General features: G+C 41.7%; 1 protein-coding gene across 4 annotated transcripts in view; it reads right to left on the bottom strand.

Annotated features, from left to right (window-relative positions):
* Positions 1-10,351, bottom strand: part of myo9ab (myosin IXAb) — a 107,383-nt gene that overhangs the window by 40,902 nt on the left and 56,130 nt on the right. For all 4 annotated transcript variants that reach the window (XM_060887535.1, XM_060887533.1, XM_060887536.1 and 1 more), the window contains exons 3-7: positions 7,947-8,041; positions 7,779-7,841; positions 3,173-3,272; positions 2,258-2,311; positions 280-377 (exon numbers count right to left, since the gene is read on the bottom strand). In XM_060887535.1, the coding sequence (XP_060743518.1) occupies positions 280-377; positions 2,258-2,311; positions 3,173-3,272; positions 7,779-7,841; positions 7,947-8,041 (410 nt within the window). The remainder of the gene's footprint in view (positions 1-279; positions 378-2,257; positions 2,312-3,172; positions 3,273-7,778; positions 7,842-7,946; positions 8,042-10,351) is intronic.

Below are 10,351 nucleotides of genomic sequence, written 5' to 3'. Positions count from 1 at the left end.
TATCTATCTATCTATCTATCCGATTTGCAAATCGCTCATAAATTCAAACATGTTTAATAAACACAAGGTCAAAAGCTTCAGCGTACACATTTAGGTGGACACGTTGCACTGGAACTATAAGTTATTTCACCTCACTGGAATTCAGTAACACATTCAGGTTTGAACATCTGCGGCATTGTTATTAACATTATTATTATAAGCCTCGTTTTCACATGAACGCTATGTGAGCTTAAGCGTTATGTCCTTCATGCTGGTGAAGTGGTGCGATGCGATTCGTACTGTTTACGGGTGGCTGGCAGGAATCCCACCATCTCCATGGCTAGCTGTAGTCTCTCGAAGTCGTGCTTCAGATCCTCTCCTTCCACAGTGAAGCAGTCCTAAAAAGGTGAACATTTTAATCGTCAGAACAGCTTCCGGAAACTGCTGTCTCTCGCTGCAACAAGCTTTCGCATGCTCATTCTCTCACACTGCAGTTAAGTATGACATGCTTAATTATTAATATGCTCACCAAAGTTACTACATACGATTATAAATAGTGTCCAGCACCGAGCTAGCATCAGGTTCTTCGCCCAAAGTTGAGTTAAGAACATTTCTAGGATACAGTAGTGCGTGTTCAACTATACCCTCGCGACACCCTTTGACACCAGCGCAGTCATGCTACGTTTTTTAGCTCTACAACGTTAGCATGGCGCATGAAATCATGACATGGCATGTTTTTTTTTTTCTCTCTTACTGCATGTTTTATTGCTCGCCCAACTTATCATTATTACATACCAGGGCTTCTGTTAAACCTTCAGCTCTATGAGTGAGGTCCAGGAACTTCTTTACACCTCATCAAAACCCGCTCATTTTTTCCCCCCACCGTTGCCCGACCATGTGCCACAGAGGGGGAAAAAAAAGCCAGTTCTCTGAGTTTGTATGCTTTCGTTCCAATTAAAATGCTGACTTGCTGCTTTTTATCAGCCAACTAACAATATATGATACATTAAAACACACTGGAAAAACAAAGTCTTTGTGCCTGGCAGAAGGTGCTGGAGCTACAAGCCAAACTCCAAAACCCTAACAGCAGTGTATCAAAAAAACAAAGCTGTCCTGCTGGCTAGTTTAGTGCCTTGCAAATGTTTTATTTATTTTTTTTCACTTCTCAAACATTTAAAATGATCTACAAACGTAATCTGGTGCACGGATGAGCCTCGATCACAGAAATACGCAAGCGTTCGTGTATACTGCACATCTACTTATTCTAGAGAAGCGATGTTCTGTATGCACGGACACGCTGTTGTAATACACGGGTATTACAGCTGTAGTGGCACGATTGTTGCAATGCTTACTACAAAAATAACACAGAAGCAGCAGTACACAAATAAATATATGCTGATGTGTAGAAGAGACCCCACAGAGAAAAGCACAGAGAGAAACAGGCAATAAAACACAGCCAGAGCCTGTTACTGCACACACACTTATACACACACAAGTAACCAGAGAGGAGAGGAGAGGAGAGGAGAGGAGGAGGAAGAGGAGAGGAGAGGAGAGGAAGAGGAAATGGAAATGAGGAAGAAAGGAGGAAAGGAAAGCGTAGGAAAGAAAGAAAGAAAGAAAGAAAGAAAGAAAGAAAGAAAGAAAGAAAGAAAGAAAAGCACAGAGGGAAACAGACATACACACACACACACACACACACACACACACAAGTAACCAGAGAGGAGAGGAGAGGAGAGGAGAGGAGAGGAGAGGAAGAGGAAATGGAAATGAGGAAGAGGAAAAGAGGAAAGGAAAAAGAAGGGGAAGGAGGAAAGGAGGATAGGAAAGCGTAGGAAAGAAAGAAAGAAAGAAAGAAAGAAAGAAAGAAAGAAAGAAAGAAAGAAAGAAAGAAAAGCACAGAGGGAAACAGGCAATAAAACACAGCCAGAGCCTGCTACTGCACACACACACTTATACACACACACACACACACACGCACACACACACACACTAGAGAGGAGAGGAGAGGAGAGGAGAGGAGAGGAGAGGAGAGGAGAGGAGAGGAGAGGAGAGGAGAGGAGAGGAGAGGAGAGGAGGAGGAAGAGGAAATGGAAATGAGGAAGAGGAAAAGAGGAAGGGAAAAGAAGGGGAAGGAGGAAAGGAGGAAAGGAAAGCATAGGAAGGAAAGAAAGAAAGAAAGAAAGAAAGAAAGAAAGAAAGAAAGAAAGAAAGAAAGAAAGAAAGCATTATGAAAGAATTGTTTACATCTGTCACAAACACACACTTAGACAATACTGACCAGCTCGCTCTCATAGTAATTTTCCCAGTGCAGTCTGTACACCTTCTTTGTCATCTGGAAACAAATTACAAGGAGTTAGGAACAGATAACCACTCCATCTCTCAATAACACACACACACACACACACACACACACACACAGTCTGTATATGACGTGCTAATGAAACACAAGCTGCTGACAAAAATACAAAACAAACATCCAAGTAATTCATAGGTGATGTTTACACACTCATACTGAAACCCTTTCCAGAATGACGAACACGGGCTCGGCCATAAAATTAGCACATTTTCAGTAGCTGTCTGTTATAAACAACCACAGATAAATATGGAGGAAAGGGTTGGAGTTTGAGAGCGAGGACTCGGCACAGACACGCTGTCTCAGAGAGCACGTCAGTGCAGCGTGGGGTTACTGAGACGGTAAGAGACGCAGCACTGGTACTGAGTAAACGCGCCGTTGCCTATCATGACAAGGAAGGCAGAAAGCCCGCCCGACATCTCACGCTGGTTCTGCCCCACGCTTCCAATCATGACTATCACCATGGCAACAGAGGCACCCAGCAACACGGAGAGTCGTCACGTTCTTTGTGTGAGAAGGATCATAGGGTGAGTGTATGGGAGTGAAAAACATGGGAAATAAATGAGCCGTGTGCTTCTTTAACAAAAAAAAAAAAAAAAGACATAAATGATAAAATAAAAGAATCTGAATGTCTTTATTTATTTATTTATTTATTTTTACAAGTGCATATATAGTATTTGGGGTAGTCTATAAGCATAGTGTAGGTCAATGTGCTTTCTATTTATTATATAAAAAGACATAAGCCAAACATTGTAAAAAAAAAAAAAAAAAAAACAGATTTCAATCTGCTGTGAGGAAAGACACTCCGAGGTGAAGAGAGAAAGACGGACCGAGCCTCACCTGGTTGAGGTAATGATACTCGTCTGGTTTCAGCAGATGGAAAGCTTTTCTCTCATCATCACTTGCTCCAGCCAAAAGGTAATAAAACACATGGTAGTTCCTGTTGATAGAGAAAAACCTGGTATATCGTAAACAGAAATTTCAATTCAGAATACATTAAACTTCACTGGAGGGAGACGGAGATCTCTCACGTAAAAGCATTATATTAACATATTTACATCATAAATAAACAAAGGTGGGGGGCACGGTGGCTTAGTGGTTAGCACGTTCGCCTCACACCTCCAGGGTTGGGGGTTCGATTCCCGCCTCCGCCTTGTGTGTGTGGAGTTTGCATGTTCTCCCCGTGCCTCGGGGGTTTCCTCCGGGTACTCCGGTTTCCTCCCCCGGTCCAAAGACATGCATGGTAGGTTGATTGGCATCTCTGGAAAATTGTCCGTAGTGTGTGATTGCGTGAGTGAATGAGAGTGTGTGTGTGCCCTACGATGGGTTGGCACTCCGTCCAGGGTGTATCCTGCCTTGATGCCCGATGACGCCTGAGATAGGCACAGGCTCCCCGTGACCCGAGGTAGTTCGGATAAGCGGTAGAAGATGAATGAATGAATAAACAAAGGTTTGTGGACACCAGACCACCAAATCCAAGAGATTGTTAAGCATCCCATTCTGGATTTAGTCTTCTCTTTCACTCATCCGTGAAGGTTTTCCACTAGATGTTGGAGCTGATGTGTGACTTGTGTTCATTCATCTACAAGAGCATTAGTGAGATCAGACACCGATGATGTAAGAGTAAGGAGGTCTGGAGTTCAGTCCATATTCCAGATCATCCTAAAGGTGTTCAGTGGGGTTGAGTCAGAGTCAGGGCTCTGTGCAGGACACTCACGTTCTTCCACTCCAACCTTGTGAAGCACTTCTTTACTTTGCACACAGATACATTGCCATTTTGGAAAAGATTTTGGCCTCTTAATTCCAGTGAAGGGAAACTTCTAGAGACAACTGTGTGCGTCCTAGTTCCAGTGAGTGTGATGGTCAGGTGTCCACATAGTTATGTCCATATATAATAGAAGCCTTTAATTTGTCACATATACATTACAGCACAGTGAAATTCTGTCTTCACATGTCCTAACTTTAGAGGTTGGAGTCAGAGCACATCAGCGTCAGACAAGATACAGCACCACTGGTGCAGTGAGGGCTCGAGTGCCTTGCTCATGGGGCCGACAGTGGCAGCTTGGCAGTTCTGGGGCAGTTCTGATTCAATTCAATTTATTTGTATAGTGCTCTTAACAATTCACATTGTCTCAAAGCAGCTTTACCCTGAGATGACGTGAGGAAGAAACCTTTAGTGGAGCCAGACTCAGTAGGGAATCATTTGGGTGACACTGGACAGGAAATAATGTAAATGTAAATAAATACAATTTGTAGTTGAGTAAACTTCAGGGTCAGAGCAAATTCCACGTTTACCACAGACCCAACACTAATTTCTACCTGCCAATGTCTTCAATCGATCGCTGATGAAGACCCGTCCATAAAGCTGACCAGGTGGCCCCGTCCACAGCGATCCCGTGAGTCACTGGATGTCCATGCAGATCAATCCCCAGCAGATTGCATACCACTGATTGGTGATCTTCCAATAAACAACCCAGAACCTTAACTACTTGAGCTAACACTGCGCCACACAGTTATGGGCTTAGGCAGAAGCCCATATCCAGGGCGACTAACAAAAATGCTTTTGAACTCATTATCAGTGACTACATCGATAGACAATTAGGCCCATTGAATTTTTTTTAACAAATAAAGTCTCTAATACCTCTAATGCACAGCATATTGACCAGATAGAGGAGTGTGTTCAGTGGTACTGTAGACTGCTGTCTCTGTCAGGCTTCACTACAAAACTGAGGAACTCTTTTGTCCCTCGGGTGAAAAATTCCCTTATTTGCATGTTTGGGTTTTCTTTCACCTGTATGTTGCTAATGAATTCTTGAATCTCCTCCGGGAAGTTTCTGTCTGTCTGTCTGTCTATCTGTTAATATGTAAATCCATCTGTCTGTCTGTCTGTCTCTCTATCTGTTAATATCTAAATCCATCTGTCTGTCTGTTAATATCTAAATCCATCTGTCTGTCTGTCTGTCTGTCTGTCTGTCTGTCTGTTAATATCTAAATCCATCTGTCTGTCTGTCTGTCTGTCTGTCTGTCTGTCTGTCTGTTAATATCTAAATCCATCTGTCTGTCTGTCTGTTAATATGTAAATCCATCTGTCTGTCTGTCTGTCTGTCTGTCTGTCTGTCTGTCTGTCTGTTAATATATAAATCCATCTGTCTGTCTGTCTGTCTGTCTGTCTCTCTATCTGTTAATATGTAAATCCATCCCTCTGTCTGTCTGTCTGTCTATCTGTTAATATGTACATCCATCTGTCTGTCTGTCTGTCTCTCTATCTGTTAATGTGTAAATCCATCTGTCTGTCTGTCTGTCTCTCTCTATCTGTTAATATGTAAATCCATCCCTCTGTCTGTCTGTCTGTCTGTCTGTCTGTCTCTCTATCTGTTAACATGTAAATCCATCTGTCTGTCTGTCTGTCTGTCTGTCTGTCTCTCTATCTGTTAATATGTAAATCCATCCCTCTGTCTGTCTGTCTGTCTGTCTGTCTCTCTATCTGTTAACATGTAAATCCATCTGTCTGTCTGTCTGTCTGTCTGTCTCTCTATCTGTTAATATGTAAATCCATCCCTCTGTCTGTCTGTCTGTCTATCTGTTAATATGTAAATCCATCCCTCTGTCTGTCTGTCTCTCTATCTGTTAATGTGTAAATCCATCTGTCTGTCTGTCTGTCTGTCTGTCTGTCTCTCTCTATCTGTTAATATGTAAATCCATCCCTCTGTCTGTCTGTCTGTCTGTCTGTCTATCTGTTAATATGTAAATCCATCTGTCTGTCTGTCTGTCTATCTATCTATCTATCTATCTATAAATCCATCTATCTATCTATCTATCTATCTATCTATCTATCTATCTATCTATCTATCTATCTATCTATCTATCTATCTATCTATCTATCTATCTATCTATCTATCTATCTATCTATCTATCTATCTATCTATCTATCTATCTATCTATCTATAAAAGCACTATGTACCTGTAAATAACCAACTGTTACATAAGATCTTTTTGCGTATCTCAGCATTAAAGTCTGTTAAACTAGAACCATCTACACAAACCTGGCCACCTGAAGTGCATGCATAGTTAAGCTCCTACAAACAGATACTGGATCTGATATAAACAGAACTGGCAAGCTGGCTCTCAGATCACAAGACTTCTTTTCTGGGAATATGAAGCAAGTGAACGGCTTTATAATTGACGCCAGGTCTTTGTGGAGTTCGCTCGGGTCCAGTTGGGTTTGTGAGTGATGTTAACTTTCCTCTGAAAGAACAAGAAACTCTGCAGCACATACAGTACATGAGCCTGAGGACTCAGATAACTGATGAGTTTTATTTACGGATTATTAAGGAGTAAAGACACAAATAAAGCTAAGAGTTTTTTTTCCCCCTTCAGTGATTCGTCTACTAGTTAACCGTGGACTCCAGCTGACTCCAAACCCAGGTTGTGCGATGCTTTCCGTTTAACATTTCCTTCTTAAAACATCCTCATGTCTTCTCAGCAGACCACACGCTGTGCACAGCCCGGCTCATCACTGCTGGGGTCTCCGAATTTAATTGAGTTCATTTAAACCTTGTCAAGTGAATCATTAATAAAAAAAAAAATCACCTGACAACTACAATTAAATTGTTTTTAAATACTGTGCTAATTAAAAAATAACAAGCATTGCGGTGAAGTTTACATAGAATTCCGCTTGCTTCTCTTTTTCTACCCTTCCCGAGGCATCCAGAGATTGTACCAGCTCCGGTTGGGTTCTGCTTGGTGAAGGTTCCAGGAGGATCCTGAGGCATCTAGAGATGTACCAGCTCCAGGTGGAATTATTTGATGACATTTATCATTTATACGTTGCAATATAAATAATTTTAATGTGAAAGAGTTTAACTGAGAAGAAATAAAATCTTAAAAAGAAAAAAAGAATGAAGAGCTTGGCTTTCAGTAGGTTTCAGTATTGGTGTCAGAAGAGAAAGACTCTTATTAAGGACGTGATGGTGCAGCGGTCAAGGTGCTGGGTTCCTAATCGGAAGGTCGGGGTTCTCCAGGGGCACCGCACTATGGCTGACCCTGCGCTCTGACCCCAGGCTCATAATAACCTGGGATATGCGAAAACGGGGAAGTCGTGGCCTAATGGTTAGAGAGTTTGACTCCTAACCCTAAGGTTGTGGGTTCAAGTCTCGGGCCGGCAATAACACGACTGAGGTGCCTTTGAGCAAGGCACCGAACCCCCCAACTGCTCCCCGGGCGCCGCAGCATAAATGGCTGCCCACTGCTCCGGGTATGTGTTCACGGGGTGTGTGTGTGTTCACTGCTGTGTGTGTGCACTTTGGATGAGTTAAACACAGAGAACAAATTCTGAGCATGGGTCACCGTACTTAGCCGTATGTCAGTCACATTTGTTACATCTCTACAGAATATTTGGAGCCACTAACAGCCACAGAGCGACCGCGGCACTGCACTGCCGTCTTACCTCTCATTGTGCTCCTGATAAACCAGTCTGGATTTCTCTAGTAGATATTTCTCCACATAGGCTCTGAAAAAAAAATAAGTGATCACGTCATGAGCAAATGCAAGAGATTTTCTTTTGGGAACGAGTTTTGCAGTAAGAAGATGAGACACATCCTGTGTGCTGGCTTACCCTCGTACTGTGCCGCTCTCCTGATAGTTAACTTGGATAAACTTCCCGAATCGGCTGGAGTTGTTGTTGTGAGCTGTTTTAGCGTTCCCGAATGCCTGAGGGAAAAAAAAAGATACAGGTGTTTTAAAAAAGAAGACAATCGAAAAACCAAAAGAATAGTAAAGCACGCAGTGACAAGGTACAGAGCTCTGGGACCTTCTGATTAGTGAACAAGACAGGAACATGTTCACTGACCACACAGTTCTCTAGTAACATGTGACAGAATCTCAATGGCAGAACACGGCCGACGAAATCACAAATAAATTACACGGTTGCTCTGTGTTCTTTAGGCCTAGTTGACGTCTGCTCGGCGCTGAAATAACTGGCAGGATAAATCACTCAAATGCACTTCTAGTCCACCATCTCCCATACTGACAGGAAGCTCTGGCTCACATCCAGCCCGTTTCACTTAACGCTTTATGGTTTGGAGGCCCTTCTACGACGCTCAGGTCGTTTCTACTCTGCTTATTCTGGAGCTCATGCAGAAACACACATGCCTTATCATGACTTGCCTGCCTCTGGAAACATTCAATAACATTCATTCATTCACTCATTTTCTACCGCTTATCTGAACTACCTCGGGTCACGGGGAGCCTGTGCCTATCTCAGGCATCATCGGGCATCAAGGCAGGATACACCCTGGACGGAGTGCCAACCCATCACAGGGCACACACACACACACACTCTCATTCACTCACACAATCACACACTACGGACAATTTTTCCAGAGATGCCAATCAACCTACCATGCATGTCTTTGGACCGGATAAATATAATATATTTATATTTATATAATACCATGCATTATATTTATATAATACCATGCATTATATTTATATAATACCATGCATTTATATTTATATAATACCATGCATTTATATTTATATAATACCATGCATTATATTTATATAATACCATGCATTATATTTATATAATACCATGCATTATATTTATATAATACCATGCATTTATATTTATATAATACCATGCATTTATATTTATATAATACCATGCATTTATATTTATATAATACCATGCATTATATTTATATAATACCATGCATTATATTTATATAATACCATGCATTATATTTATATAATACCATGCATTATATTTATATAATACCATGCATTTATATTTATATAATACCATGCATGTCTTTGGACAGAAGCTAATTATATTTATTCCTAATGATAATTTTAAAAACCACTAAGACCACTAAGCCACCGAAGCTAATTATATTTATTCCTAATGATAATTTTAAAAACCACTAAAACCACTAAGCCACCGTGCCACCCATTCAAAAACATTTTCAAGGAAATTCAACAAAAGAATTTTAACAACATATCAACTGGAGGGAAATGCAGAACCCAAATGAAGCAACTGTAGCTTTTATTACACCATTCGTTGGGGATGTTAGCTTAGCTGTTATTCGGTGCAGTAAATGCGTCCGCGTGCAAACTGCTTAAAAGGTACCACAGGTAGTTTAAGAAGGAAACACAGAGGTGAGACCAAGGGGCAGAGGTTTCTCTTGTCTAAACACTCTTGTCTAAACACACAGAACTCCACACATGAGCTCCCCAGCATGGAAAGGAGAAATAAATAGCAATGCGAACTTGAACATGGCTGTGAAACTCTCGAGGAGGTTCCTGAGGCCCACAGGCCGTTGGGAGCCATCACTGAAGGAGCGGTAGGTTTAGACCACTCCATCGTGTAGCACCGTAGTGTAGCGTGTGCGCTCGTTGAGTTCTGGTATGTTAAACTGTCCATCTGGGACTTAAAAAGCCAGACAGTTAGTCAGAGAACGAGAATGCCATTAAAAAAAAGAAAGAAACAAAAAAAAAACAACATGCTTATCCCTTACACAGTTCTATCGCAAGATAAGGTGAGCACGCTGCTGTATTTTTTTACTAAAGTGTTGAGTCATTTTTCCAGAGTACGGCAAAAGATTTAATAAACGTTCTGTGCTGTTAAACATATTCGTAGTGCTTGAGATCCTGTAACAGCAAGCATGGATCCTATTAGCAAGTAATGAGAGTGGATTGTGGTCTGGTCAACAGGCGTTTTACACACTGTTACATGCTGTTAATATGTATGCGAACACAGAAAAGCACAGTTTCACACCCTCCCGCTCTGACAGGGTAAACGCTTGCCTAATTCCAGCTCAACCGGGGTTTAGTGATGGCTCAGAGCAACGGACAACGGATTGGCACTGACTCCTGACTGCTTGATTTCTTTCGTGGTGAGCAATTTCCGTTACGTTCTATTCGATTCACATTCGACTTAGTTTGCGTAGGTAGCGCTTGTGACTTTAAAGCAGCTTTACACAAATACTGTAGATTCAGGATATAAATGATACGTTAGGG

This window comes from Tachysurus vachellii, chromosome 14, assembly GCF_030014155.1.
Source record: "Tachysurus vachellii isolate PV-2020 chromosome 14, HZAU_Pvac_v1, whole genome shotgun sequence".
Classification (NCBI taxonomy): Eukaryota; Metazoa; Chordata; class Actinopteri; order Siluriformes; family Bagridae; genus Tachysurus; species Tachysurus vachellii.
Note: the sequence above shows the minus strand (reverse complement) of the source record. Positions and strands in the feature narration are given on the sequence as shown.